General features: G+C 33.1%; 4 protein-coding genes across 4 annotated transcripts; all 4 read right to left on the minus strand.

Annotated features, from left to right (window-relative positions):
* Window positions 1-5112: 5112 nt before the first annotated feature.
* LOC105112156 (wound-induced protein 1-like) lies at window positions 5113-6040 on the minus strand. The gene has a single exon (XM_011007788.1). The coding sequence runs from the start codon at window positions 5726-5728 to the stop codon at window positions 5372-5374; it is 357 nt and encodes a 118-aa protein (XP_011006090.1). The 5' UTR covers window positions 5729-6040; the 3' UTR covers window positions 5113-5371.
* A 7756-nt stretch (window positions 6041-13796) lies between these two features.
* LOC105112075 (uncharacterized) lies at window positions 13797-14845 on the minus strand. Its single transcript, XM_011007685.1, has 2 exons — window positions 14635-14845; window positions 13797-14578 (listed from the first exon to the last, which is right to left on the minus strand). The coding sequence occupies exon 2, from the start codon at window positions 14437-14439 to the stop codon at window positions 13804-13806; it is 636 nt and encodes a 211-aa protein (XP_011005987.1). The 5' UTR covers window positions 14440-14578; window positions 14635-14845; the 3' UTR covers window positions 13797-13803.
* LOC105127966 (uncharacterized) lies at window positions 14553-15562 on the minus strand. Its single transcript, XM_011029449.1, has 2 exons — window positions 14881-15562; window positions 14553-14800 (listed from the first exon to the last, which is right to left on the minus strand). The coding sequence occupies exons 1-2, from the start codon at window positions 15560-15562 to the stop codon at window positions 14553-14555; spliced, it is 930 nt and encodes a 309-aa protein (XP_011027751.1).
* Window positions 15563-16464: 902 nt separating this feature from the next.
* Window positions 16465-20355, minus strand: LOC105111997 (alpha-soluble NSF attachment protein 2-like). Its single transcript, XM_011007566.1, has 9 exons — window positions 20051-20355; window positions 19586-19635; window positions 19414-19486; window positions 19104-19183; window positions 18639-18790; window positions 17996-18155; window positions 17863-17910; window positions 17361-17441; window positions 16465-17000 (listed from the first exon to the last, which is right to left on the minus strand). Exons 1-9 carry the CDS (start codon window positions 20190-20192, stop codon window positions 16920-16922), a joined length of 867 nt encoding a protein of 288 aa, XP_011005868.1. The 5' UTR covers window positions 20193-20355; the 3' UTR covers window positions 16465-16919.
* Window positions 20356-22584: the final 2229 nt, after the last annotated feature.

The following is a 22584-nucleotide window of genomic DNA, read 5'->3' on the forward strand; positions in this document are numbered from 1 at the left end:
TCGGAGACGCATATCAGCAGGAAGTCCTCTCAAAATCAGTAAGGGGAATAATGATATCTGCATAAAGGATCTGAAATTGTTCTCTCGACACTACTCGTGTTGGCCAACATTCCCCGCCTTATCTTTCCTTCCTGCTTTTGTCTCTATCACAATTGCACTTATACCCTATTTAGAATTGTGTTTTAAATAGTATTTCTTAAGAATTTTTAAATCGTTTTGATATTATACTATTATCAAAAATGATTTTTAAAAAATAATAAAATATTCTTTTAATATATTTCCAAATAAAAAACACTTTAAAAAATAATTGTTATCATATTTTTAGCGACTTAATAGCTTAACCTTTGCTAAAATTAAAACAAATCATAGTTATTAAACCCAATCCGGTTTTATAGGTTAACTCGGAATCCGATTGACTTGATAATTGAATCAATTTGAGTTTAATAAAAGACTAGTTAAAACAACAACCTTATAAAATTTAGTTGACCAAATAGATCGATTCATAACTCAAGTTTTTCAAATAAATCGGGACAAACTGATTGGATATTGTATCAAGAATTGGGGATAGAGGGCTGGTGTTGTGGTTTCAAAAAAGAGTAAAAACTCTTATGCTGGTGTGTCATGTTATAGTTTAAAGAAGACCCTTTACTGAATAAAGTTGTAGCTGCTGGCTAGAGCTAGAAAGACAAACTTTGTGATGGGAGTTGTCTGATTATCTTTGTTGAGTTGATCAAATTGAGTTGATCAAATGGATGTAATGTTGTTATATTTTCTGTGTTGGTCATGTTATAGTTTAAAGAATTTGTTTGGTAGAAAGATTTTGATGGGTTCTAAGTTATCTTCAGTCTTTTTTTTATTGTTAAGGAGTTGTCATACGCGGCCAAGATAAAAGCTTTCACTTTTCTTGAAGCGTTGCTACATGGGTGAATTTAATAAATTAGAGCTTTGATTTTGAAAGGGTTGTTTATAATTTTGATATCCATGTTAGCTATAGGAGGTGAATTTGATAAATTAGAGCTTTGATTTTGAAAGGGTTGTTTATAATTTTATATCCATGTTAGCTATGCGCAGGTGAATTTTTTATCTTACCCCTGTCTTGTTTTGCCAAATAATTTGATAAAAAAATTTAAAATATTTTTTAAAATTTTATTATTTATAACATATATTTATATACATTTTTTTTAAAAAAATTCATATAAAATATTAAAATTTTAAATACTTTTTAGAATCTTTCCAGATTGATCCATAAAATTCGGAACCCGGCTTCGTGGCCGGCTCAACTTCTAAACCAGGTTTAATAATTGTAAAATAAATATAAATCTCGGTTCATGTTCTAGTAAATTTTTAGTTAAAGAGTTATTAATCTGAAACTTAGTTCAAAATATATTTTTATATCAAAATAATAATAATTAAAATAAAAATAAAAAATCAAGATTTTTTATAAATATAATTTAACAGCACTTCAAACATACTCTAAAAAAGAAATCATTGTCTAGGTGATGGAGACACTAGTCCTTCAATGAAATTGAATTTCATCGTGCGTTAGAATTATTACACCAAATTCTTCTGCTAGTTAAATCACTTGAAACAGACTGGCTGTCCTCATCTCCCAACAGCAAAACAAGTTAATTTTTTTTAGATTCTTGGCCCATAGGATCAGATAGGTGCCATATTGAATTTTATGCCATTAGAAAAACATGTATGGGTGTTTTCAGCGATTCATCGTTAACGATTTAATAATTATTTTTATTTAGAAATATATTAAAATAATATTTTTTATTTTTAAAAAATTATTTTTAACAAAGCATATTAAAATAATTTAATAACATTAAAAAAATTATTAATTTAAAATAAATAAAAAAATATTTTTAAAACAAAACATCAGATAGGGCATTTATCTCCGTTTTCTTTGACTCATAAACTAACATCGTGACAGGAATAAAAATAAAAGGCTGTTCTGGCACACCATAATTAATGCACACCAAAAGCGACAGGCCCTCCCGTTCCAGAGTCGGTGCACACCATAATTAATGAATATTTAGAGATGTTGATTTTAAAAAAATAATATTTTTATATTTTTAAAATTTATTTTTTAATATCAGTATATTAAATTAATTTAAAAATACTAAAAAATGATAAATGTTAATGAACTACAAGTTAGAAATTCAATTTCAAACCTAAAATTAGTGGTATAAGAATCTCATATCCATGATTAACCAAGGGGTAGCTTATTCCGGCGCAGCTAGGATGTGGAGGAAGTGGGGGGCTAGCTGGGAAGGTGGGAAGTGTCTAAGGTCCCATGGACACCCGACCGCTGTCCCACCGAGAGAAAAGGTTACCATGTTAGTCCCCACGATGATCCCATATGAGGACGCGCTTCTTTTGGTTTATTTTTTAATTATTATCAATTGAGAATGTACCCACTTCTTCTGTTGGTCGCTCCTTTTCATGTGATCAAAATTGATTCGATTACGTGATCCCAGGACGGAAAAAAAAACCTATCTTGATAATGTAGTTCGCACACCTTCCATCAAAATGATTGTTCGATAGGGCCGTGCACGCTGATGCTAGGATGAACCTACTCTCACCGTGCTGTTGGAAAGTATCAGCTATAAGGATCTAATCTGGGCCGCGCACCTGGCAAGACAAGGTCGATAAGTTAATAATTATAACGTCACAGGAAATGTGCTGTTTACCAAGAAAAAAACTAGCGTCCAGCCTGTACCGCGTTTTTAAAAATTAAATTTCTTTATTTATTAAAAATTAAATTTTTATATATTTTAGATTGTTTTAATATATTAATCTCAAAATTAATTATTTTAATATAAAATATATTTTAAAAAATAATCATATCGATATTCCAAGTAATCCGTTCAATCATGCCTTTTCTTTTAATTCGTACTGTCCCGGTTATATTTTTAACTTTAATCCATACTTGTATAAACCCTGCCAACACAGCGGGTTAGCTCAGGATTTATATGAATCTAATTTTTTTTTAAAAAAACATAAAGTGTTATTTTCAATTTATTTTTATTAAAAAAAAAAAACATAAAGTGTTATTTTCAATTTATTTTTATTTTTTTATCACTACATAGACTAAAATTTTTTTGTTGGAAGTCTTTTTAGTTTATGGAAATCACAGGAAAATGCTTTTCTTCGTTTTTAAGTGAGAAACAAGCATGAAATATAAGTTAACAAGAATTATTTTCAATTACTAATGAAAGCATCAAATTTAAAGAAAAATATTTTAATCTCATTAGTAAAAATAAAATGATTTTCCTACAATATAATTTATAATATTTACATCATAACCACAACTACCATTAACATCCCATAATTATCACTCTGTCGCCGGCACCTAACACAACAACTGTTATCTTATACAATCATTATCTTATTATTATTATTATTATGATTATTATTATTTATAATAAATATCATCATCTTTTTATCACAATCATGATATAACTCTTTAACATCTTTTTAACATTGTTGCTACCATAATAACACCATCACTGCACATCATTACGATTTTATTTGTTAAAATAATAATTATTTCATTATTATTATGGCAATTATTATTTTATAATCATTATTATTACTATCAATAATATTAATATCACAAATACTATAACCATAATAATTATTACAACTATCAACTACCATCACCATCCTTTATCGATGCAATATTGTAATTTTTCTAATTTTATTACCATATTTCAATACCATAACTGGAAAATAATTTATCCTGTAGAAAAAAATGTTTCCCTTGACACGTCTAAGCAATAAAAAATAACTATCTTCTCGTAAAAATGTTTTTCCACTAGAAAATGTTTTCCTGTGATTTTTTTTTTCCGGAACAAGCATACCTTGACATGTTTCTTATAATTTAATAAGCTCTTAAAAATGATCAATTTATGGTGTTGAAATATGGTAATAAAATTAGAAAAATTATAATATTGTTACAATAAAGGATGGTGGTGGTTGTAGACTGCATTGAGAATAGTACTGGCCTTCTTCCATTCAGTCAATCTAATTAAACTTCCAGCATCTTATAAGACTATGCAAATACATTTTGGTCAAGACAAGCCGATTTTTTTTAAATTAAACTTCCAGCATCTTATAAGACTATGCAAATACATTTTGGTCATGACAAGCCGATTTTTTTTTTTAAAAAAAAATCCAACAAAACAAAAGTTAACCCCAATACGAGAAAAAAAAACAGACAAAAAGAAAAAAGAAAACATTTCAATTTTCATTCATCAATGTGCAAAAAAATTGGATTCACGTCGAGAAATCTCCCACGAATAAGATATAATATTATCACCGAAATGGTATTTATCACAAGAATAATGATATGATAACGTCATCACCATCGAATTATATCCCCTAATGCTCGAATTGTAATTATAAAATACATAAGAATTTATCTTTATTTCCTCTCTCCTATATTGAATGCCCTGTTTTTAAAGCATTAATAGTCAAGTTTAAACATTATGAAAGTTTTCAAATTATTCTAAATTCACAAAAATATTTTTTAACAAAATAATTTATTATATAAAGTTTAATGATAATGCATATAAGCTGGTTGAGATATTCATAATTACTTAAAAAAAAAGCTAAAACTGGCTGAGATGTTTCGCATTGTTAAAAAAGAAAATCCTCAGTATACAATTTGATGCTACCCCTTCATCACCTTACAGAAATATTCTACATCAGCCGGTAATTAGGTAAAATACAGACAGCTGAAGCCATAATGGAAAATAACGCGTACCTTGTCGTCTGACTGGTCGTATGGAGCCCTGTTCCCGCTCCGCCCAATAATGCCGACCAAAACCTTAAAACACTCCACGGGGCTCCAGAGTGACACGTGCTCCTGCCCTCGGAACTCTAACCTCATCAAAATCTTATCCGTTTTCCATCTTCATTAAATTTAACATTTATCGGCACTTTAATATTTTTCTCTAATTATATATTCTAAAAGCAGTGCTCAGTGCAAAATTTATTTAATACTACTGCCACAATGTTTACCAAGCCACAAACAAAACGGTAAAAAGCGACGACTCAGCAAGTAAATTAAAATTAGAAGAAGAAAAAAGACCGCCATCGTCGTCATCCTCACAACACAACATCTTTATTAAGCAATGAAGATACCAAATAACAGGGACATGTAGCGTTAACCAAACAGGTCTCCCCATCTTGGCTGGCTCTTACTACTTTCACTCTTACAACTTCAACAATCAAAACCAAACGAAAAACAGACCCAGTAAAACAAACCAGACAGGATCCAAGTGACGGCGATTCACATCTCTATTTATTCCAAACTACAAGTATATTACAATACGTCCGGATGCACCTGATCAGAGTCCACTCAAATAGCCAGAACCAAACCCGGAACGGACTTACCGATCCGGTCGGAGAGACTACTCTCCCAGACGGATGGGCAATGCACAGGAGAAATCTCAGTCGTTGATGATGACTTTGACCTGGACTTCAAATCAGACGGCTGTGGTTGGTTTCCAAGACGAGTAACAGTGAGAGAAGTATTGAAGTACTCTCTAACCTGGGTAATTCCCCCATCCGTAACAGTCCAAGCGTGCACCCAGGAAATGGAACGACTGGTATCACACCCTTCAACAACCACAATGTTTCCAAAAGAGTTGATGGAAATAGGCGAGAACTCGAACGGCACGTCGTTGTCTTTTTGCTCACCAGTGAGAAGGCGCATCAGAAACTGGTGAGACGGCGGGCCATGGAACCACCATTCAAGATCGTGGGCTAGGATCTTGTGTACCGTGTCCACGTCACGTGACTTTAAGGCTTCATAGAAAACAAGAACCACTTCCTGGTTCTTTCTTGATGATGTTGGTGGCTTTGTTTCAGTGATTTCTGCCAGAATTTCTTGTGAGTTAGCCAGTTCTTGGAGAGCTTTGACTGTACCTGTTAGACAAATAAGAAAGAAAGAGAAAGACAAGTGCTAGATAGATGTAGATGTCTCTAGAAGAGATAGCGACCAGAGAAGTGAGAACTGATGGAGGTTCTATTGGGGGAGAGGGGAGCATTTTATAGAGGGGCATGGATTGGGTTCTGATTCTGTTTTCTCATGCTCGGTGGGCTTCCGAGGATAATTTTGTCATCGTATTATTTCTCGAGGGTGGTTTGGTGATTTCAAACTGAATGAGTGATTGCTTGTATGGTTTCATCTGCTTTTGAAATTATTTTTTATTTAAAAAATAATAAACTAATATTTTCAGTGTTTTTTTAATTGTTTTGATGTTTTTTAATTAAAAATAAAAATTTATTTTAAAGTATTTCTAATTAAAAAATATCATACAACTCGTTAAACACACTAATCACAAATATTACATTTGGTCGTCTATTGTCTTACTTTTATCATTATAATCCAAAAACAATCCAAGACTTGAACGCAGGGATCAAGAAGCACCACCGAGTTATTGCTTGAGGCGGTACGAAAAATCTGTCCATGTCAATTTTTTTGTACAATAGTCGGGGTTAAGGTATCCGAGATAAATATACAGTTCTATCCACAAAAGGCTACGTATATATGTGTGTATTTATATAATATATTAAAGTATAAAAATATAAAATGTTATAATATGTTTGATAAAAGAATATGGGCTGCCATAACATGTTTTGCAAAATAGTTTTATATGAGACTTCAAGATCGATACTGGAATAAATGATATGATAAAAGCCGAAGTGAAATATCACCGAATCTGTAGGGGTTAAAATGTGAGTTTCGAAAAATGATGGTTAGAGATGACGTGGTGTTAAAGGATTGGAGAAAGGATTGTGGAGGATTCTTGGGCTTGTCTGTCTTCTTGGACGCGCCGAGGACAAATAAGCGGTAAGGTTAGATTAGTGGGGCCAACTTTTTTGACCTTTGATTGGAATTTAATTAGCTAAAGATAAGTGTTTTTGGTATTTTACGCTATCGACTTCGCGAGGGATTGTTGTTTTTACATTAATTAATTATTATTAGTCAACAAGAAACTAAAACATGTGGGTAAAGTATCTTAGCAAAGAACAATACTTTCCCTATTTTTACCCTGTAAGAACATTCACTAGCTAAACAATTAATATGCAAATTAATTATAGAGAAACTTAATTTTTACCTTTCATTATAGATAGCCAAATGACTTAATTAGCATTATAAGTAAAAAAAATATTAAGTTTCATCAAGAGACCTTTTAGACATTTCATTTCTCAAGCACGATTAAATTCCCAAGGTGTCCTGGTAAGAATAAAGTTTCATTCCAGAGATTTTTTTATCCTTTTTTTTTTGTTAAATTAAATTGATTGAAGAACAATTTAGAATTTCATAGATATAAGATATCAATAAAAAAAATGATTGGTCAAAATATGAAAATATTCTACTATTTATATTATATTCAGTTTAACTTTTAATTTTTATTGTTATTTATTTTAATTTTAATTTTTTAAATTAATTTATTGATTCTCATTATTTTGATATTCTTTCATTAGTTAAAATTTCTTTTAATTTTATCTTTATCATCTAATTTTAATTTTTTTCACATCAAATTTGACCATATTTTTTTTACTTGTGTTTAATTTGTTATAGATCTTTATTTTATTGCATCTTTTTTTAATTTCATCCATTAATTTATTTTTTATTAGACCATAAGTTTTAAAAGTCAATACAAGTTAATTTTAGATTTTTTTAAATTTTTTTATAAAATATTTTTTTTAATTTTATTTTTAAATATTTAACTTTTAGAATTGATCTTCATGTTTTTTTTTTTTTTACTTTTCTTTCTATCATATTATCTAAATTTTATATGATTGTAAAAGTAGATGGTTAACTTTATTTTTTTAACTTCATGTCACAATATTTTTTTTATTGAGAGTTTTATTTTGTTTGTTTTTTAGGTTTGTTTTCTGTATAATTAATTCTAATCTCATAATCATAATTATAAATTTAAAAAATTAAAATTAATTGATTTTAATTATTTTTATATAATATTATTTTAAATTTTATTATTTAATATTATTTTTTTTAAAGTTAGTTTTTGTACTTTTATTTCCTTTATATTTTTTTCTGTAGTATTATCTCAATTATATTTTCATAGCTGTGAGTTAACGGGTTAATCTTAGTTAACTTAAATTTTATTTTTTTAAAATAAAATTTATTTATTTATTTTTAAAAAATTATTTTTGTTACCTGTTAAAATAATTTAAAAATAAATAAGAAATTCATTTTTCTACCGTGTCCAATATATTGAACCAATGGGTCCAAAGCTGCCCTGATAAGGGATGATGCGTTGGTTGCACGCTACTCATCAAGGTGAGGAAGACCTGTTTGGATTATACCATGGGAGGATGGAACTTTTTGACTAGCCAACTTTGCGGTGAGAAATGGATTTTGAAAAAGGCACTGAAAAATGGCTACGATTAATTTCATTTGATTAATTAATGGAATTCTAATGGCAATATTACAAAAAAGAATTCCCATGGAAATTGTAACTCTAATGGCATATGGGCCCCCCAAAAGACCACAGACTTTGAAATTATTATTTTTCATGATTTTATCTTATCTACTATCTATTTTGCTCATAATGGGAGATGTGAAGAGCTCTATCAATTGGTGTGCATAGAGAGCATTGCACTTTGATGTGCCCATCCCTGAAAAAGACACCTCTCCTTAAATGAAAAGAAATCTCTAGCAAAATGCTCTGAAAAATACGTGCATCACTGTTCAATGCCCTTTTCAAGGGCAAACCACCCTTGTCCATGAAGAAAATTGGGTCCGTTGCCAGTAATTTATTTTAGGATATGATTATGATTATTATTATTTTTTATTTTAAATATATTAAATAATATTTTTTATTTTTAAAAAATTATTTTTAAAATTAATATATCAAAATGATCCAAAATATTAAAAAATTAATTTATAACAAAAAATAAAATTAAATATTTTAAAACATGGATTGCTCTACATTTCAGATTTGTTTTTGAATTGTTTTAATATATTAATATTAAAAAATAAAAAATATTATTTTATTATAGTTTTTAAATTAAAAATACTTTAAAAAATAACCAAATTAAAAACTAAATAATCACGGCCCTAGACCGGAGAAAGCATGCTCAACTGTCACGAGGGACCCTAATGGTTTTTTTAGGATTGAGATTAAGAGGCCAGAGTTTATATTATATATATGATCCGGTCCTTAAAAACTCAAACCGCTTTCAAAGAACAGGATTAGAGTAGAAAATGTCCAAGTTGGCGTTCATGGTCCAACGGGTTTTGCAAGCTAATGGATGCAATCGCTTGTTCCAATGAGGAGAGCAGGCCATGTGGCGTGGAGAATATTTTACGAAGAGATGTTGTGTTTTTTATAATGGATTAACACACGTGCCTATTTTCATTTCTTTTTTTTTTTTTACATGTTTGACTATCTTATACGTACCACGACTAATTTTACAGTCCATTGAATACCCTATAAACCTAATAAATATATAAAACACTTCAAAGATAACAAATATACAAATAAAAACTCGAACTTATAAACAGTGGAAGGAGATAAGCTTTTTCTATCGTTAGATCAAAATCCTTAATATTTTATTTTGATATCTTGATGTTATTACTGATCAATAAATTTACCAAAGAACATATTCGAGATTTTAGTAGAGTTGGCAAGTATTTATTTATCATTTATGTTATCAAGATCAAAGATCTTAATAGACTATAAACATAAATTGATTAGAAAAAATATTTAATTAGAAAAAATATTTAATCTGGGTTTACGAAAACTCACCTGATGATATCATCGTCAGGAAGAACAGTTAATAGTGCACCTAGCAGGGATCTCATGGTCTAACTATCTAACAAGAGATATGGAATCAAGAGGAAAGGAAAAAATCAGTAGAATATAAGGATGGTAGTATTTGGAATGATGTGTAAATAGTGTTTTAAATTTTTAAAATATTTTATTTAAAATGTATATTTTTTATTTTTTAATTTTTTTTGATGTGCTAATATTAAAAATATTTTTTTAAAATAATTTTTTTTATTTTATTGTATTTTTAAATGAAAAATATTTTTAATTGTTGCTGTTATCACAATTCTAAACAAGTAAAATGGATATCAAGTGATGATGGAAGCTCCGGTTTGGTATTGTGTTGCAAATATGTTTGAGTGAATTTTGAATTTCTATTGTTTTAAATTAATTTTTTTATAATTTTTGAATTGTTTTGATAGACAGCTATTAAAATAATTTTTAAAAATAAAAAATATATTATTTTAATGTATTTAAAAATATATATCTTGAAAAGTAAATAATAAAAGACAAAAATGATCTCCACTTTTGAAGATTGACACTTTATTGCTGATTTAGATGTATTGGCATGATCTCGACAATTTGCAACCTTGCAAATATATGTGCTTATGATCAAAATCCCTTTCCCGGGATCGAGTAATTAGTGTTGCATTGTGGGAAGTCACCTTTGATTAGTAAAAGCAACAGTATGCATGCATTTCAATCCACTCTGTTCAGATCTGGCATAGCAGAAACATGGTTGGTGCTTGCTACTTGCCCCTACCACCCTGTTTACCTGAGACAAAAAAGCGTTGATGCCCTTTCGAACACGCGTGGAGCCATGAAGAGCTTCCGGTAGCCTTTCCTGTGCTGACCTCCGGCCATTCTCCTCGTATAACATTTCTGGCACAGCAGAAACCTGGTTGGTGCTTGCTACGTGCCCCGACCACCCTGTTTACCTGAGACAGAAAAGCGCTGATGCCCTTTCGAATACGCGTGGAGCCATGAAGAGCTTCCGGTAGCCTTTTCTGTGCTGACCTCCGGCCATTCTCCTTGTATACCATCATCAAAAAGCTAAATTGTAGGACGTGTTCTGCTGATATAACCTTCACCGGATCTTGTTGTCAATTTGTGTGACCAATCAACCTGCTACTCCATTACAACGTCTTTCCTGCAAGGCAAGACACGCGTATACAATACAGATGCAACATAACAGAAAAATCAAAAGCAAAACAGACAACGGAGTAAAATATGAAAAAGTCTGAAACAAGAACCAACGCATGCTTTGGTAATCTTTCTCTGTTACTGTCTGCTTATGCAATCATGGGGTGAATTTAACATAGTCATTCAAGAAATGACTGTTTTCATCGGGGGACAAGATTCAAGAAGCAAGCAACAGCCAGTTAAACAACAAGAAAGTTGGTGTGAATGACAAAAGCGATAGGTTTCTTTCCTTCAATCGTTGAACCACCCACATAACACTAACAAGCATACTATGTTCCTATGTTCAGTTAGGACAAGCATGGTATAATATTCTATAATTCATGGGGTGAATTTAACATGGTCATTCATGAAATGACCCTTTTCATCGAGGGACAAGATTCAAGAAGCAAGCAACAACCAGTTAAACAACAAGAAAGTTGGTGTGAACGACAAAAGCGATAGGTTTCTTTCCTTTAATCATTGAACCACCCACATAACACTAACAAGAATACTATGTTCCTATGTTCATTTAGGACAAGCATGGTATAATATTCTATAAGACAGTGGGGGTTCTTGATTCAAATAATGTATTTCTTTTCTCAGACCCCTTTCCGAAATCAATTGCAGGTGACGTCATTTTGGAAATTAAAAGTTTTGCCAAAAAAATCATTCTTCTAAAGAACTATTTTACACGGAGTCCACTTTCTGTCACGAAAGAAGAGTTTGAAACCACAATCATACACCTCATATAAAACTCAGCTTGAATTTCCTTTGACCACCGCGACACTATCTTTCTTACTCTATAGTATCATGTTAATAGGAAGCTCTAACACCAAACTATTTCCTATTCTTTTCATATAATGACAAGGCATTACCATTGAAGGGGACCGCACATAATGTTGTTATAACAATTAAAAAATTGGTGGTGAACAGGTCTGTACTCTGCAGAATGGAAAGAGACCTGGAGTTACAATAGCATCAATTTCCAGCCAAACAGACCCAGCGAAACCCTCTCTAGCTAGTGTTCTCCACGAGGTCCTCAAGCATAGAGATACTCCCACTGCTTTAATTTTCTGGGAATGGGCAGGACATAACACATCATATATACGATCTTAAATTTGCAACGCAGAATACTCACAGAAGAATTATGCGCTAGGATTATGCAGTCTGAGTCCGGTTCTCTGTAAATGCAATACTAAATGAAAAAAGATGGTCTTACATGTGCACGGCCGTGATCAATTTGAAAGCAAGGCTACTCAATGAAAAAGTTGGTCTTACAGGTGCACGGCCGTGATCAATTTGAAAGCAAGTTATCGACGTCAATAATAAAGTGAGCAGTGTACTCTTGACTCTAATGGCATTACAGGTTCATAATATTGCTTAACATGCCCCATTACAGGCACATAAATTGACAGCTTGGAATCTTGGCGGCAGCGATCGGCGCCCATGCGAGTAACCAATACCACCGATAATTCAATGACCCCTGTGATTACATGACAAAGTAACCACTACTCTCCCTCTCTATGTATATTCATGTGTGTGCTATGCAATAATGAAAAGGAATAGCTCTAACATTAAATATCTCCTTAGGAACACTAAACACGCGGTTACAGTCTCAAACAGGTAACAGAACAATTCCTGCTACACAGTTGGACTTCCTATTTCTCCCCAGTTGAACTCCAGCACTATCAGTGTAAAGAAGAAGGGCGTTAATTAGAGTATGAATTGTAATTTCCAATTAACCAGCAACTGGAATCAAATAGTGTCAGATACAATACTTGTATTGAACGATGATTAAAATCCAAAACAGAAAAGAATTATAAAGTGAATCACAATTCACAGAAAAAACAAAAACAAAAAAGGAACGCTGATAAAACCAGGTGTGTATAAGGAACATAAAACGATTTGAGTTATGCAGGAAGGGGCTTGAGTGAGTCAAATCGTATAATCACTGCATCTTATATAGTATGGATCTAACAAAATACCAAAGGGATACCTTTCCTTGACGGATGATTTGAGTATTTTCTTTTCCTTCGTTCAGAAACTCTTATTCTCAGTGGCATTTATCCTCTTCTCTCTCTATTTATTTTTTCTGAATGGATTGCTAATTTATCAAAGAGAAAAAACAAATGATGGAAGTTTAAAAATATTTTCCAAGAATTTTTGTAGTCTTAAAAGTGACTCGCAGATTGGAGCCAGGTGCCATCGATATGTGCCAGTATCTGTCTTTTTTCACCACCTAACTCATGCAGTCAAACGAGTTCCACATCCCTTTAGGAAATCTAACGCAAGCCGTCAGCAAACAAATTAAGCAGACCAATAACTCATGCAGTCAAACTAGGTGCCCTAACCTACTTCTATTTCCACATCCCTTTAGGAAATCTAACGCCAGCCGTCAGCAAACAAATTAAGCAGACCAAGTATTGCACAAGCAACTCATCGGGAAAAAAAATGCTGGGTCACGGAATCCCGGTCTAAAAATGTAGAAAGTTTCAATCAAATGAAGCACATAGATGTCATTTCATTTCAAAGAACCTAATCACAACTTTGTAGACCGTTGCTATCAGAAAATAATTGCTTTTGGAAATAATTTCTTCGAAGTCTGATCAAAGTATGGACAAGATGTTGAAGCCATATCAAAAGCAATGGTGTTCAGAATAAAAACACTTGTACGAGGCAAACTTGCATGTAAAAAACAGAGAGAGAGAGACAGGGATATCTATTGCATTTCAACATACTACACTAACAATACATGTAATAGTTTTCAAAACCCACCTCGTCAATTAATTACATAATAAAAATGCTATATATATACACGTGCTTTTCCAACTGAATTGGCTTCTCTTTCTATCAATGATGGAGCAGGTGGAGTCAAAGTTTCATCCTTAACTCCTCTAGAAGACTCTTCTTTCACCATAAGAAGCTGCCTTCTAGGCGTGTTATACCCCTTTGAAACTGTGCTCGGACTTGGAGAATTAGATATCGTAAACTTGGATGGGCTAGAGTTGTTTCCAAGTGGAGAACTGGGGTTTGAACCATCCCTGCAGGGGAAAGGTGAATGGGGCATCTTGTTACTGCCGTCCGTTTGCTTCTGACAGAACTTATCTTCCACAATATCATAAGAATTCCCAGTTCGAACATCCTGAGCAAGAGAGCACCAGCAACAACATAACCACAAAGTGCAATCAGAAACAGCTGGCTCACCAAAGCAAAATGAGTAAGCTAGCAAATTGAATCTCTTTCTCATTTGAATCCTCCAAAAGCCACCGTATAGTAATCCAAATGCACAAAGAATAATTCCAGTAATGCCCAGTGCTTCTCTGACAGTCTCATTATCAATATTAACAGCAGCCATGTTGAAAATCCAGAAAGGGGCCAAGCAAAAGTGGAGAAAAGTTAAAATGTGAACATACATGTTCCCAAGTCCGAGTCTCTCCATATGCCGGATGATTATGAATTCTTTCTACAAAAAAAGAGCAGAAAGGCGATAGATATGCTATAGAAATATCATCCCAAAAATCAAGTATCCCTCCACTCCACTGTGGTCTAGTCTCAAGAATTCTTTGTTCTTCTCTGGCCTTTCACCAGCGGAAATCTGTTCTTCTCTAATGAATTTGGCCTCAACTTCTCTGGCCTTTCACCAGCGGAAATCTGCATCTGTGCTTCCTCGTCTATTTCAGACTCGTAATCCTTCCCAAGGGGACTAAGAATGGAGTATACACCAGCAACTGCAGGTGCAGCTATTGCAACAGAAATGCACATCCCAACTCCTATGGCTGGTCTCTCTGATCTCCTACATCCTAAATTAAGACCACAAAGTGCATATCGAGCAAAACAGTTAAGATTGAGTAAAGCCACCACCACCATCATATGCGCCCACTCATGCGGCTTATAAGTCCCATTCTTGCAGTAAATCCCATATGCGGCCACTTATGCGGCTTATAAGTCCCATTCTTGCTGTAAATCTTTCTGAGTCTAGCAATGTCTTTTGGATTCCATCTACAGAGAAGTACAAGGTCATAAAACCGCTTTGGGTGTTGGTACAGACACATGAGAGCAGAGACCGCATTGAGAATTTGATTATTGACTTCAAACCATACATCTCTCTGGGACTTCTTAGGTAGTGCATGGTCCAAGTTGACTAGGAACAAAATTGCACCTGAGATAGCAAGACACATGATCCACACAAAAAGGGGCATGTTCATTGGGTTCTGGATCCATTCTTTGCCCATTTTCTTGAGCAAAGTCCAATCAATCCTCCGTGCAAAAACCCCATTAATGCATTCTCGAAGACCATGGCTGCTTGAAGATGTCACTGAACGTGAAAAGTCGTCTCTCTCCTGTGCTAACTGCCTAACTTTGGCAGATGCACAACCAAATTTAAGAAAGTTTATCCTCTTGGGAAGGGAAAGTAAGCTGTCTTGGGACTTCCTCTGTGGGTTTTCATTGATTAATAGTGTCCTTCTAGATGCTGAAATCTGAAGAGGTATTTGACCCTGGGCTTTAGTACCATTACATTTCTCAATTTCTTCTTTGGGGTTCCTGTAATTAACTGAAGTCATTATCACTCTCAAAATTTGAGCTGTTATCAGTAATAATTAATATAATATTTGGATGATTAAAATTCTTTCGAGTCGTATTTAGATCTGTCGAACGATCAGGTTACATTATATTATTAAAATATTTATATATTAAATATATTTAATTATAATTAGATATTCTAAATAACTTATTTACCATTAAAATATAACAAAAAAGCTATATCTCTCCTTAGAGATGCTATTAACTGTCTCTTTGTTTTAGCATATCTAAATGTCTCCGTCTTCTTGTAAATTGTCATTTCAAGAATTGCTTTCGTTGAACTCCTTATTTCATGATATAGATGAAATAATAAATATTATTTTAGATATTCTACTAGTTGCCGTTCAATTGTTACCTCTCTCAACTTTTTTATATATTATCTATATCTCTAAGTATGATTTGTTGAAACATATGATGACAATTTATTATTCATTTATTATAAAAATATCTAATATAAACTACAAAATTCACCCAAAATGGAGCCTGAACCAGTTGGACTTGAATCTGCGATCTCAATTAGGCTTATTTTATATGATAGACGTGCTTGAGACCAGCCTAGAATTCTGTAAATCTAGAATTTGTTCTTGCCATTCAAAAACCTAGATAGCTCGACGCCTACTTTGATTTTAGAACTTCAATTTTAAAAGTGTCCAGCAGATCTATTCAAACGATTGAAAACTCAAAACAAAGGACAGAGTTCGGTTGTTCAAGTCTTCAACCACCGAATCTCCAGCGAGCTCCACCTGATCTAACCGTGCTGTTCATTGCTCCATTAGCGACCAATCAAGTACAGCAGTTAAACACGGTGCAGTTCAAGGGTTCATTTAGCTCTCGATGATATGCAGACGTAACCAGAAAATGAAAGTAAAATCCCGCCAGAATATAATATAATGATAGGCGAATCAATCCAAAACAAACAGCTATATTTAGACCTCCTCTGTTTATTTCTCAATCTTACGTGAATGTTGGGAGAAGGGATTTACAAACTCAACAATCTTAATTGCCTCTCACATCCACGTATGGGACGAGCGAGACAACTAAACTACATTGACTGAAGAAGCTAAACAGCTTCTTTTCTTGTCATAAACCCGCCAAATGGGCGAGACCATAAGGGTTTGACTGAAGAAATTTGATTTTATCCTCCGCAAATCCCTTTCTCCTTCGAAGTTCGTGGGGGGAACCACGTGACGCAAAAGATCACAAACACACACAAGTAAAACCCAAACCAAATATACTTAATAATAGAACACATTGTGAACGAGTGCAACTGGACAAGCATCACAGTACAGGGCAATTATCAATGAGAAACCGAAACAACATATGTTTGAAACCTAATGTTTAGGTGAGGTCATCCTCCTCTAGTTCTTTAGCTTTCAGCTTCTCTTTCACCCTCAATAGAAGGGTTGTCTTCCAGGAATCCTGGACAGCAACAAGGCAAAGAATGCCATCATTAGCAGATTGAGAAACTAGATGTCAAGGTATCAGATATACAAAAGATACATATAGTAAGAGGTTAATAGGTGGCTGTGTAGTTCAGTGGTTCACTTCTTCACTTGGTGACAGGTATGCATGACCGAGACAGTGAAACAGTAATGATGGGAGCAGATATAGAACCCTTGATGAGTACAACAGATAGAATACTTCATGTACGAAGTTACATGCATTCATAGATTTTCTAGTGAAAGTTCTAAATACAGAAGAAATTTACCTATCGCTAGAATTGCTTTTTTCAAAAAAATTTCAACGTGAAGCACTTAAGGATTATAAGGAGAGATGTACCAGTGGCGTCATGCTATCAAATTCCTTGACAACATCAGTGAATTTCGCAACATCTTCCTCATCAATGGCAGCAGCAATATCCTGTCACCAGAAAATGTGATTGCTCATAGACATTCTATCATTACACCCCAGAAGAGGGGAAAATAGAGACAGAAAAGGAGGCAGCATCGGTGTGTTTGTGTGGTGGGGGGGAGGGGGGTTGATTCAGATTTCATATATGAATTTCATATGTGGATACACACAAATGAATAATTGTATATGAGAGTTTTTGTCTATAGCCTGCACATATCAATAAGCTGTCATCATCATGCATAAAGAAGGTAAATTGGATGTTAACACTTAACAGTCTCATAACAAGAAAAAGAAAAAGCAATATATATATATATATATGCGCATTCAAAACCAACAGAAAAAATGGAAGCAACCGACCATTTCCAAGGAAAATGCTATAAAAGAAACATATTAAGACCAACAAAAGTTTTCCAGGTTATACATAACATACCGCAAGCAGTTTATATTCACGAGTTCCTGAGAAAGTTGGATCCATCTCCTGCAACAGAAATTTAAGTTTCATTGATTCAATCCAAGCTGTATGGTAAATCATCCAGGTGCAAATGTGGAGCCAAACTCAAGACCTGATATCGCTCTAATGCATTGGTAATTGCAACAACATCGCCTTTGCAGAGATGGCAAATGCCAGCATTAAGAAGATGACCTTTGACTCCATACTTCAGTAAATTATTTTTAAGTGATTGTCGAGCTATCTCTTCGTAAATGTCAATTGAAGTCTGGTATCTGGACAAATCACCAGAAAGTTAGTCCAATCTCTAAAAGTGCTAATATACAGTCTAGATAATTGAAATAATTTGGCCTTTTCTCTTTTGTTATCATGTCCATTTTCCTTGTTCACCAATGTATACTAGGGGCAAGAATGTGATCGACTATGGGTTGTAATAGAATGTCAACATTTCCAAATGCACGTACAAAAAGCCAAATACAGTTGTTTTATGAGAATATAGAAAACACTTAATGGAGATGATTGTACATATCTTAGTTGATTAAGCTTGTCCAGCACTCCATGATTTAGCAGGGCGCCCAAATTGACATCACTTTACTCTAAATTATTAATGTTTAATACTAGTTGTCATACCAAGCAACCAATGCAGCAACATTCAATAGGGACAGAAAAAGATAAATATGAAACATCTTAGAGTGCATGTAACAGCATGCAAACACAAAATAGCAAATATACACCAAAAATGAAAACAACACCCTTACTGTTCTAGCTGAGCAGCAAATTCTGCCACTTTCTGCTTGCATTGGTTGGCAGAAGTTGTTACATCTTCATTTTGGAAGAAATCAGCAGCCTTATCATAATATTCCATAGATTTTTCAATATTTGCATCTGACTCGTACAACTCAGCAATTTCCTGCACAGTTAAAGGCAGTTCCAGGTTCTTGAATATCTATAAGAAATTAGAACAAAACAGATCCCTAAAATTTTTTACAAATGTATCCCTAGTATACCATGAGAGTTGCATGCTATTGAAGCTTAATAGTGTTGCAGATGATAAACACAGTAAAACCAAAAACAATAAATCAGGATATTTTATACATGTAGTTTGTCAATCAGAAATTCTTCTCAAAAAGAAAAAACAATTGCCCAAATACAAAAACTGATACAAAGAGAAAAGTAAAAACAACAAATAGTACAAAAAAAAAACGCTGGTAAAAAGAGTATACCTTGAAATATCTTGCAGCCATACTGATCCTTCCAATATCGCAAAGCATATCTACAGCCTGAACTAAGCAAGATATTGCCTCTGCACAAGAAGAAGCTCCACAGATGAGATGATGTGTGCAAGGAACACAAGATGGGGGGAGGCGGATACAACCCCATTACATATCACATATTGGTAACTTATATTTATAGTAGCGTACACATGTAAAAAAGGCACACTAACAAGGAACCAACAATCACATGAGTTATATTTGCAATAAATTCACGAATTGAATTAAATAATTGTGTGGGAAAGCAAGCACTAGTGCATACCAGTAGTGGACGTTTTCTTGTAACAATGAGCAGCATCAACATACGCCGAGGCAGCTTCATGTTTGCTATCCAACTAAAAAAAAAAAGAAAAGAAAAGAAAGAAAGAACATATGATAAAAAAAGAAGTGAGATTTGATAAAATTCAGTGCCCAATTCAATCATACACAGACACCTTCAAATGACACTGTCCGAGCTTGACATACGTCGATCCAGCTTTTTCCCCTGAAACATAATAACCGGAAAAAATGAACAACCGATTGTACAAGCCTACCACAAACAAAACTGATTGAGGATATAACACAACTTTACATGTTTGTTAAGCGATCATTTAATTGATAAACTATGACTATAATCCAATCAAAACAATAAAAAATGCAAGTCCCTATCCATGTTTAACCAAACCTTACGAATTGAGATACAAAAAATCCAAATAAAATTAATCCAATATAACTGCTCAAACCAAGGAAAAAAAATCGATTCAATCGCGAAAGCAACAAATGATCAGGAATAAAGAAGCAAATAAATGAAATCATAAGCTGAGAGGATGCAACAAGATCCTAAATAAATAAAGAAAGGAAAACGAATTATTTATTTGGAAAGAGAAAAAGAAGAAGAAAAGGGGGAAATGAAGCGATACAGGATTTAGCGAGCTTGAAATTATTGGCAGCTTTGTCGAAGAGATCGGCGGCGTCTTCATATTTGGAACCGAAAATACCCCAACCATTCAATTTCTTCTCTGCTTTCTTCTCGAAATCGTCTCCTTTTGCTGCCAAATCCATTTCTCGACTTCCTCAGCGATCTCTCTCTTTTGGGTTTTTTTTTTAATATATATAAAAAAATTGTATTTATAATTATTATCAATCGAGATAAAAATGTCAATCGAAATGCAGACTCGGCAATAAACGGGAAGAAAAAATCGTTGAAGTGAAAAAAAAGACAATGACGATGGGTATTTGTTAAGGGAATTTTCCGAGAAGAGAGAAATAAAAATATATTCAGTCATTATTATTTCTAAACGTTCTTTTGACCTTTGTAGTTTTTATTTTTCAATATTAACCTAAAGCCTGCGAAAATCATCGGCTAGAGCCTTCTTTTTCGTTTTTTTTTTTTTTTTATTTTTTGGGTAGCCTTCTTTTTCGTTTTTTTTTTTTTAAATTTTGTGGTATTAAAAATTTTAGATGAAGATATTTTTATTATTTTTAATGAAATATAAGTTTTTTTTATATATAGTTATACAGATATCATCGTGCTGAAAATATTTCTAACATTAAAAATTACACAGTTTTTATAGCTATAGCTTTACACGTGAATGTAATTACAATAGTGGTTAATAAAAAAAAAAAATTGGTTAAAAGAAGGATTTAAGAGGAGATTTCTAATAACATGGGAAAATGAATCTAAAAAACATTAAAAGTAATGATGTTAAGACTTAAGATTTTAGCTTTTAAACGTGGAACTCGCGTATAACCAAGAATTTATGTAAAGTAAAATTTTTATATAATAAAAAAAGTAAGAATAAAAATAATAAATTTAATTTTTTTTAGTAATTTACACTCAGCATTTGCTTCTAGTGGGAGACATCACTAAATTTAGCAAAAACATGAATTTGATAATTTTATTTTTATGTTTTATGTTGTGGAAGGTTCTATCCCACAACAAAAATAAAAGCAAAACCTATTTATTAATTTTTCCCTCAGAAAGGAATCTGGTCCAAATATTTAATTACATAACCCATATAAAAAGTTTTACATTGAAATAAAATAATTTTTCTCATTTTTCTTCTGTCATCTTTCAAAAAAACATAATAGCCAAAGCATGAATTTACTGCTTTTGCTTTTGTGTTTTTTTACTGTGGAAGGTTATACCCCACAACAAACGACAAACACCAGGTGTAATACCTGCTTTTCTGTAGATTACGATCATTGCTTGGCTGGTTGATATTTCTGTGGATTTCTTGTTGAGATATACACATTCCGGGAATACAACAACGTATGCTGGTGTCATGTGGGAGGCTTTTGGGAGAGTAGGATCCGTGTCTGTGCAAGGATGTGTCATGATCACTAATCCTGGATGCTTGATTATTTATTTGATTATTATCGGTAAGTGTATATATTTATGCATGGAACTTGGTTGTAATCTATGTCTTGTTTTAGTTACGGAAGTGATTAATACTGGGATTTGTTTGTCAGCTCCGTTAATTAGGCCTTCTGCCCTTGAATTTCATTAATGAACAGCCCTTTGACCAGCTCATGAAATATAACAGTGCTATTTATGATAGCAAGTGAATTGCAGAGCTCATAATACAATTACCATTGTTTGCCAGAGGATGTACCGTCTGGAAATGTCCATGATGGATCAATGCACTTGGGTGAGTTGCAAGAATGGTTTGGAATTCTTGTGCTTTTGCGCTCCTCTTCGTTGTTATTTATAATGAACAGCCCCTTTGACTAGCTCATGAAATCTAACAGTGCTACTTATGATAGCCAGTGAATTGTAGAGCTAATAATACAATTACCATTTTTGCCAGAGGATGTACCGTCTGGAAATGTCCATGATGGATCAATGCACTTGGGTGAGTTGCAAGAATGGTTTGGAATTCTTGTGCTTTTGCGCTCCTCTTCGTTGTTATTTTTGTCATGCTTCCGCCGGTCTTGTTCAGGCGTGTGGGTAAGTTTATTTTTTCATCCATTTTTTTTTTTAAGGCATAATTATGTTGAAATCTACACGGTCTAAGTTTTAATTTCATCCGGCAAAAGAACTGGTAGTTTATTAGAGCATCATGGTGAGAACAGTGTGGCAATGCTCAACTTCCCAGAAAATATGGAATTCAATGAGGGATCACACACAGATTCTTCGGTTAGGGAGAGTGACTAGAATGGTGAGAAAATGAATATTTGAAATTGGAGCTCGTTGAACCTGTTGAGAAAAATTGGACGATGGCTTGTTCGAGTTAAATAGGATGTGGCTTCTGGAGCTAAAAGATGGGGAAAATTCGTTCTTGAATATGTTTTTGGGTGGGGATACACAGTTCAAGGCAATGGACAATTTCATCGAGTTCTAGCGGAGGACATGTAGAAATGTGAAGTTGCATATAAAATTAAGAGTTTTTATTTTTGCTCTTTGAAACTTCTGAATTCAAGCAGACGACACAAGATCAAGATCAGATAATCG

Source organism: Populus euphratica, unplaced genomic scaffold (assembly GCF_000495115.2).
Source record: "Populus euphratica unplaced genomic scaffold, PopEup_1.0 scaffold1.1, whole genome shotgun sequence".
Classification (NCBI taxonomy): Eukaryota; Viridiplantae; Streptophyta; class Magnoliopsida; order Malpighiales; family Salicaceae; genus Populus; species Populus euphratica.